At 34.3% G+C, this 9166-nt stretch overlaps 1 protein-coding gene across 2 annotated transcripts; it reads right to left on the bottom strand.

Annotated features, from left to right (window-relative positions):
- Positions 1 to 4829: 4829 nt before the first annotated feature.
- LOC119632088 (probable ATP-dependent RNA helicase DDX10) lies at positions 4830 to 8913 on the bottom strand. 2 transcript variants are annotated; one of them, XM_038024807.1, is made up of 5 exons: positions 8456 to 8913; positions 6757 to 8393; positions 6278 to 6697; positions 5771 to 6022; positions 4830 to 5565 (listed from the first exon to the last, which is right to left on the bottom strand). In XM_038024807.1, the coding sequence occupies exons 1-5, from the start codon at positions 8643 to 8645 to the stop codon at positions 4888 to 4890; spliced, it is 3177 nt and encodes a 1058-aa protein (XP_037880735.1). In that variant the 5' UTR covers positions 8646 to 8913; the 3' UTR covers positions 4830 to 4887. The 2 variants fall into 2 exon arrangements, with proteins under 2 accessions (XP_037880735.1, XP_037880736.1); XM_038024808.1 differs by lacking the exon at positions 5771 to 6022 and having other exon boundaries at positions 8456 to 8910.
- Positions 8914 to 9166: the final 253 nt, after the last annotated feature.

Raw genomic sequence — 9166 nt, 5'->3', positions numbered from 1 at the left:
AAACACTTAACTGCGCCAAAGCTCTCCATCATGCAGTTTGATGGCCTTCATAAAAGTGAATCAAAAAAAAGAAGAAAAATGCTCTCTTTTCATTAGAAAATAGACCTCTCTTCCGATCCACATCTAAGGCTTCCAAGAGAAAAACCCGTCGCCAGATTATAGATAGCAAACCGTAAACCCTTCTTTGCCATTAAGTCGCAAGTGAAAGCCATAAAAGCAACAGTCAACGTTTATCGGTAAGGGTTTCGGCAAATCTATGCTCAGTCAAGGGCATCTAATTATAGAAATAGTAACCTTAATCATAACATTGCCAGTAAGCGTAAGAGTAACGGTAACAGTAGCAGCAAAAATATTAATAACAAAAGTAGCCAACAATAATATTAGCAGTTATACTAATAATAATATAACAATGATAGAATGAAAAAAATTAAGAATCGGAGAAGAGCTTTCGATATTTTAGAAATAAATTCTTTTCAATTGACACTAAAGGTATGCTAATCATCAAACTTTTGTAGGCAAGAAATGATTAAATAAATTGAATACATTCACAACATCGTTCATGGTATAGTATGTTTTCAGCGTATGAATGGTAATAAATAACAATCACAAACGTAATATATATATATATGTACTTTCAGACATTCAGCCCAAGTATAAAGGTAACTAACTGAAAAACGAAAGCAACTAATCGTAATAATAATAAGAGAAATACAGACATTTATAATATATGTATTGTGTATATATATATATACATGTGTATGTGTTTATGTGTGTTTTCTCTTTTATTAAAAGTACATACTGTAAACATTTAAAATAATCACTACAGCAATTATTTATATTGTCAATAGTTGTGCAGTTAATGAATGTACATAAAACAATTTTATGAACTGACAATTGCTTCCAATTGGCGCCGATTACAAACCAATATTTGAATTAAGTTAATATGGTGGTTAAACGAATGCCTGCACATTCCCCTATCTCCCAAGTGGCCCCTTCTAATATTAGCCAATAATTTAGCCTTTCAAACTTATCTACATATGTTTTATTGCATTTCATATACACATACACACATACACACATACACACATACACACATACATATATATATATATATATATATTCCGTTATATGTTAAAATGATTATTCTTGTATAACATTTATTATAAAAATTTGTTCTATTTTTTCCGTTTTTTGCTAAATTATTATTTTACTACACTTTTTTATTTATGTTTCTTTTTTCTTTTTTTTTCTTGCCTTCCGCATATTGGCTGTTCATATGTTTGTTTGTTTGTTTGTTCATTTGTTTGTATATATATATATATATATATATATATATATATATATATTTTTTATACACATACAGACCTTTATATGTTTATCAATCATATTCAAGGTAATATATAACATACACAACACAACACAACAGAATAGAATAGAATAGAACAGAAAAGCAAAGAGAATAGAACTTATTTTACAACTTTATTTTCATTTATATATCGTTTTGAAATGTTTACAAATCAGCTTAACAGAATTAACTGACTTATGATCTAAATGCTGGCTGACTACGGTTTGATGGTTATCAATGCCATTTAGTGCACTTATCTACGGCTTTATTATTCAAAAACTATAAATGATTACAAAATTTTTATTTCATTTCTATTGACCTTCATATACGGTGAACGTTGTTTGTAAAGGAATATAAAAATAATATAAAAATAATGTAAAAAGAATATAAAAATGGATTTATCTAAAAACTTAAAATAAAAAAAAAAAAATAAAAAATATAAAAAAAAAAACAAAAAAAAAAAAAAAGAGAAAAGATGAAGCATTTTAATTAAACAAAAAAATGAAACGCTTGAAAACATTCACGTTTCAACAACGCGTTCTTTTTTATTGCAATGCGGAAATTTTGCTTTTCTCGTTTTGTCTTTATTATTGTTGTTATGGTTGTTTTCTTCTTTATGGTTTTATTGTTTGGTTTCTTTTTATTTAAAATTGAAACTTGTCCGCGAACAAAACGAAAGACTTAAGTCACAAACTACTTTAGAGGCCATATACCATATATTTTGTCTTCACTTAGTGTACTCATCGCCAAAAAAAATTAAAGTATACTAGATATGCCCTTACGTTTGCAACACCCACACAATTACCCATCCCAAATATACATGTATAGATATCACTTTTTCTTCTTCTCTCTCTATAGAATTATCCATCTATCATAAGCCGTTCGTGGAACGTTTATAGGGACAAGAATAACGGAAAACAAAGCTGAAACCTCTTAATTGACGGCCGCAAGTCGATATTTGTATATACTTTCGCGATAGATTTTCAACTTGGTTCAAATATTTCTTCAGGCTAATTAATGTAATGTACGTATGAAAATCATTTCGATCGACCAACGGATATCTATAGTTGAAGATTTTGATGAGTATCAAAAATGCATCGTAAGACATACATAATATGCTTATTAAGGTAAGTTTGCCTTAAAGTTTGTGTGCGTGTGGTTGAAAAAAATCGTACACGCATTCACTGCGATTAACCAATAAGACTAATCGGAATCTCCATGAAATTAGGGTTTTATTTGCGCATAAGTATATAAAGCCGCTAAATTTGTAGAATTTCTAGGGAGTCAATCCATTTTAGATTATTCCATAAATAATGAGAGTCTTTCTATGCACTTACCTACTTGGATATTTATTACTAATTTCTCGAAAAACCATTCAGATCAAGTTCTGCCTTTCTGATTACGTCCTCAGAATGTGTAGAATTATTTTAACTTTCCAATGATTGCAGAAAATCCTCAGGCAGATGATAAGCCGTAGTATCCATCTTAGAAATTTTAAATCATGACATTTTTTTTTTTTTTGATCAAGAGGATGTCCTTCAGTTTCCTTCAGTGACTAAAAGTGTATATACTATGTGGTGTCTCTAAAGTTTCCTTCTACGCGTTGCGAACATTTTAATGGGTATAAATATGGGTCTGGTATTCTTCTAATTTTCTAACACCCTATGGCATACATTTCATGAAACCGCCATCAAAACGATAAATGTAGATTACTCTCATTTTTCAGAGTGATAGATTTGCGCATATACGCACGCACTCCAAAAATTAACGGAAGAATAAAAACAAGTAAGAACATTATAGTCGGACAAGACTGACCATTAAATACACTACACCACATTGTCTAGCATAGGTCTTATTTTTATTATGGAACACGAAAATTATATCTTCTTTCCATATAAAGGCGTATTTTTCATCTGCCCGTTTATGGGGAAGCGGGCCTAAAACGCAACCTAATGTAGTACAAGTTTAATCCTTACAATGCGCACGATCCAAAAATAGGGGAAGACGATCCAAATTTTGTAGAATTCACGTTTGTATGAAATTATTATAATATTATGGATCAATTTCCATCATCGCATATTAAAACTTAAACTTTTCTGCTCTACAAAGGTTCAATTTTCATGAAAATCCTTATTAGGCTATGATGCAAAACATAAACCGAGATGGTCCAAATATGGCACAGTTAATTTTTTTATGTTAAAGCACTATTATGATATAATTTTCATCATCAAGAATTGAAAATTACATTTTACAAACTTCACTTTTCACTATATGGGAGCGGTTTCACAAATTGCCACAGCCGATGCAAAGTTTTCGTACCAACTTAGAAAGATGAAATACTACAACTTAGTCACTTTTGATGAAAAATTTTGAAAATTACAATTTTTTTCCATGTAACGATTTTTCACAATATGCGAGGTGGTCGAAAAAGTAAATCGGTCAGATCCATTTTCAATAGCGTTCGTCGTTGGGTCAAAAGACATCACTGGACCAAATTTCATCAAAATATCTCAAAAATTGCGACCTGTAGCTTAAACACAATATTACGTGGACAGACATGAGACGGACAGTCAGACCTAAATTATGATTCTGAATCGATCGGTAACATAAAAGGTGGGTCTATCTTAAGCCCCTCTGCATGTTTCATACGACCGCACTAATATGCTTTAATATGCCTTGCACCACAAGTGGTGGGAGCGGAGGGCAGTTGATGGAGCAATTCATGAGAGGTGTATCACCATACTTTCAATGGCGAAACGCGGCTTTTTATAATCAAATTCCAAGAACTTATTCTACATTTAGTTGTCGTCGTTTATGTGAGAATGCCTATGACCTATTCGCGTCAGAAAAAAGTAACGAAAGGCAAGGAAAGAAAGAAAGTAGGGAGGTGGTGATCACATCCTAGTGGATATATACCAAATCGATAAGTGTTATGCCTTGACTGACTGAGCCACTCACTATAGCTATGACCAAAGTAAAGTGTACCGCCGTGGGATTGAACCCGCAAATAGTTGTTTATTAACCGTGAAACTTGCCTACTCGCCGACTTATATGGGTGTTTCCCAGCTATGAAGAAAAGAAGATTTCTTTTTTCGAATAATGTGAAAATGAATAAACTTTGTAGGATTTGTTGCAGATATTTTGTTGATAGTCGAAAAGTAACTCCTCTTTGAGTGCTTTTTTTTTTTTTAAAAATTGGATTCTTTTTTGCTGAAGCGTCCCGAACAGTTTCGTTAATAAATGAAAAGAGAAACGACGACATATTCTCGAAGCAAATAAAGACACACTAGAAAATATTCTGATAAACATCCAACTCATTTTTAATAACGGAACTAAATGAACACTATAGTTATATATTATTAAGCGTAAAATTAAAGTAATTCATAGCGAAACTAAAGCAATTCATTAAATTTCACAATAAAAAATAATAATTAAACTGAAAAGTAAGGAATTCATTAAAATTATTCATAATAAATTCAATCAAATTTGTACATATTTTTTCTTTTGATAACATAATACTTTGTCGGACATTTTAGTGGAATTTAGCCGGGGAACTCTTTATGATCTTTAATATAAGTGACAAATTTTACATAATCTTGTATAAGAGTCATTTGATTCAAATACAAATCTACCCAGCGATTGTAGGCTTCCTGATAAGACTCATTATAGCTTTGCTCAGAACTGTCTGAACTCTCATTGGAAAATGTAGTGGCGTTAGCGGATGATGTACGGTTATAGCTCGCAGACGTATTCTGATTGTTTTCCGGATCCTCTTCTAGCTCTGCCTCTAACTCTTCTCCAATATCGTTTACATCTTCTTCCTCCTCATACTCTTCTTCGTCTTCATTATCGGTATTGAAATAATGTTCACTGCTACTGCCACTGTTATCATCCTGTTCGCAAGCATCTGCACGATCGTGTTCATAGTCTTTCGATTCACTTGATTCAATGTCTGAACTACTATCATATTCGGATACGAGTTGTTCCTCTTGCTGCTGCTGCTGCTGTTGCTGCTGTATAAACGCACACTTGGCTTCTGAAGTTCCTTCATCGGAGGACTTCGAAGCGCTAGTTCTCTCTTCGAAACCACTACTACCACCACTACGTTCGCTATTGAAATCATTTTCAGCAGACATTTGCTGGTGAGACGGTACGGTCACACTATTTTCTTCAGAATTTAATAAACTGTTGTTGTGTGGAATTATGGGTGGAATTTCAATCTGCAAAGGTAGGTTAAGTTTTGTTTCGATGTATTGCAATTTGAAAATAGAAAAATATGTTAATTTTATCATATCACGTCCTATATCCAGCAAATGTACATTGACTCTCTCAAACTTCGTTTAGGTAACTGAACAAAATTTCATTATCATTTTATCTAACCAGACGGTCGGACAAATACATCGGCATAAGCAAAGGTGCCTTTACCTGTGCAATTTTATTTATCGGTAACATCGGTTGTTGAATTCCCGTTGACATTACTATATTAGATTCGTTAGTATTCAAGTTCTTGCAAGGCTGGTCTTGAGCTGCACTACTATTACCGTTAGATTCGGTATTCGTAGGCGAAACATGTGAATCACTTTCACCAGGAATTTGCTGGTGAGATGGTGCGGTCACACTATTTTCTTCAGAATTTAATAAACTCTTGTCGTGTGCAATTATTGACGTAATTTCAATCTGTAAGAATAATTTAAATTTTGTTTCTATGAATTGGAAAATAAAAAAAAAAAAAACAAAATTGGTAATTTTATGTTATGTCAATCTATCCAACAAATATACATAGATTTTCTTTTTCCAGTGACAACAGCCATTATTCCTAAAGTTATCTGCAAGCCGAGCTGCATTAAAATAACTAAGAAAAATGCCTTTAGCTTTTTATCTAATCGGACTTTCGGACACCACGCGCATCAGCATAAGCAAGGATGCCTTTACCTGACCAATTTTATTTATGGATAGCTTCAGTGGTTGATTTCCTGTTGGCATTACTAGATTTGGGGTGTTGATGCTCAAGTTCTTGGACGGTTGATTATGAGCTGGAGATGGGAAGTGCTTCACCTCTGGTTTAGCTGACGACGTTGTGCTTGATTCTATAGTCTCGGCTGATGTGTATTGTAATTCTTCCAACGACTCCTGAGCATTGGATGGAGTAGTGACGGAAAGGATAAAAGTATTTTTGTCGATTTCTTCCGAAGACGAATCACCTTCTTGAAAATTGACAAAGTCAGTATAAAAGTCCACTGGCGGAATATGAGGAGCCGATTCAGAAAGTGTCGGCTTATCGATTAGTAACGTTTTTAATTTGGCCAATTTCTGCGAAGATAAAACTGGATCATCCATCGTAGTACTAACAGACTGTAAGAAAGAAGTCTTCATTCTTTTAAGATATTTAATTCAACCAGAACCTTCCTTACCCCCGTGTTACTCTGTTCACCATTTAAGACTTCCTTCGTGTAGTTATCATACAAATCAATATTCAACTTATGAGGTCGAGTTTCTTCTTTATTTTTCGAGTCATCTTGTTTTAAGGAATCATGGTCGACTAGAAATTCCATCAAAGTAGGTATGGCTGCTTTTCTCATTAGAATCGATTGATATCGCGAAATGTCCTGTTGACTGCTGCGTAAACTATCGGCAGCTATGCTGCTGGCATCATCTATCGTGTTTGAAGACGCCAAATATTGAGAGGAACTGTGATGTGATTGTGATTGTGCCACATGTAATTGTGGTTGCTTTTGCTCCAGTTCAACGCCAGCCAAGTCATTAACATTCAAAGCACTGTCCTTCGAATCAATGCGAAAGGTGTTGGTATCAATTGATGATTGATTGCTGGCGATATTCATGGCCAGGCTCTGATTTTCTTTATTTTCAGAATTTCCGCTTGACAACGATACCGTGTCCTGAACAGCCAAAGGTGCTACATTTTTCGGTTCCGTATTGAATACTCCATAGTAGTTTGCTTCGTCTTCGTTTTTAGAAAAGTCCCAAAGATCCCTAACCTCTTTTTTTGGTTTTTTATCAGAGTCGGTTTGTTTTGAAGGAAATATCAAGACCTTCATACCGCTACCTACTTGTCCAGTTAATTTTCGAAATAATTGTACGTCTTTCTCAGAGGATATAAAACTTATTGCCAGACCATGGGAACCAAAACGTCCAGCTCTCCCAATTCTATGCAAATAAGTTATCACATCTTGCGGCAACTCCATGTTTATTACTAAATTAACATACTCGGAATCTACACCCCGTGACATAAGATCTGTTGCTAATAAAATTCGTGTCTTAAATTCACGAAATTTACGGAACTTCTCTAAGCGAGTCTTTTGATCTTGGGAACCAGATATCAACTCGCAAGGCCATCCATCCTTTTCCAAATAGTTGCGATATGAATCAGCTCTCGACTGAGAACCAGCAAAAATTAAGCATTGCTTAAAAGCTACGCAACCGAATATGTAACGCAAACCATCTAATTTGGCTTCCATTTCTAAGATGCTAGTTTTAAATTCCGGTAATTCGTAAACGAACTGTTTGACGCCCACCAAAAGAGTTGCGCGATTTTCAGTTGATATGAGCAAAGGATTACGCATAATGTTAGCCACTTCCTGATCAAGATTATCACAGAATGTGGCACTGCAAGCAATTGTTTGCTGGCGTGCAGGCAGCGCTTTTTGTATGCGCTGTAAATTCTGACGAAATGAATGTGTATACATTTTGTCCGCCTCATCTAAGACCAGTATCTTTATTTGCGACGTGTTCAAGACTTCATTCTGTATTAGATGCAATAAGCGACCCGGTGTGCCGACAATGGCTCTGGCACCTTGCAAGCGTCTACGATCCTCGGCAGCATCCAGACCGCCTATAACACAAACAGAACGGAAACCTTGAGCGTATTTACCAATTCTATTCAGAACATCTTCAATTTGCACAGCTATCTCTCGTGTAGGAGCAACCACTAACGACTGCGGTTCAGGGATGTCGGGTTTGTACGCTTCCAAGATAATACAGCAGAAGATCATAGTCTTACCAGTACCTGACTTTGACTGAACTAGTATATCTGAATTGTAAAGACATTTAAAATTTTACTTTCGTTAGAACACTACACTCCGACATACTTACCCATGCCTGATTTTCCAATTGGAATGGCGGCTGACTGAATTATTGTAGGATATATGAAGCCGGCGGCGTATAAACCTTTGCGCACCGGTTCATTTAACATCATTTTACTGAATGGCGCCGATTTCTTAAGACGGACATCCTCTGTTCTCAACTTGCTATCTAATACATGGGCAACGGTATTTTCACCCATTTTATCACAAATTTTCCTTAAATTTTTGTTTAATAAACCTTGGTAAACTTAAGAAATTTTTTCATGCTGCACAATAACCAGTGTTGACGATTATCCACCGCACTAATGAAAAAGCTCAGAAACCAAAAGTAGCGTTTCTATGAATACAGAAAGTCTCCAATGTTTGTTGGAATATCTTACATTTCCTTATATGCTTTTTAACGGTAACAGGAATTTATTATATGACTTTTAGGATTCATTTCCCCTTTACATGTAAAATTTCTTTTCTTTTACTTTAGACGCGTAATTCAAGGGACAGCTAAACTTTAAAATTATAGGTTGGTAACACGGTAACAAAATTTGGAAAATTCATTAATCGCTATTTCATATGCAATGCGGCCAAATTTGCTTATTTTTCTTTAGCAAAATCTAATAGAGAAAAAAGCTCTTACAGGATGACTCTAAAATAATTTAATTTAAACGGCCGTACTAATTTTTTTAAATTTAAAAAAAAGAAGTCGCTAATGAATTGAATGAAAACC

The sequence above is a fragment of the Glossina fuscipes genome, unplaced genomic scaffold, assembly GCF_014805625.2.
Source record: "Glossina fuscipes isolate IAEA_lab_2018 unplaced genomic scaffold, Yale_Gfus_2 1, whole genome shotgun sequence".
NCBI classification, from domain to species: domain Eukaryota; kingdom Metazoa; phylum Arthropoda; class Insecta; order Diptera; family Glossinidae; genus Glossina; species Glossina fuscipes.
The sequence above is the reverse complement of the archived record's forward strand: the minus strand, read 5'-3'. Positions and strand labels throughout refer to the sequence as shown.

Bases quoted from the DNA above. Each gene is read 5' to 3' on its own strand.
- LOC119632088 (XM_038024807.1), bottom strand. From the start codon at position 8,645: ATGGGTGAAAATACCGTTGCCCATGTATTAGATAGCAAGTTGAGAACA. The intron at 6,698-6,756 runs GTAAGGAAGGTT...TCTTTCTTACAG, and splicing joins GTGAACAGAGTAACACGGGG to TCTGTTAGTACTACGATGGA. The intron at 5,566-5,770 runs GTAAAGGCACCT...CTACCTTTGCAG, and splicing joins CGATAAATAAAATTGCACAG to ATTGAAATTCCACCCATAAT.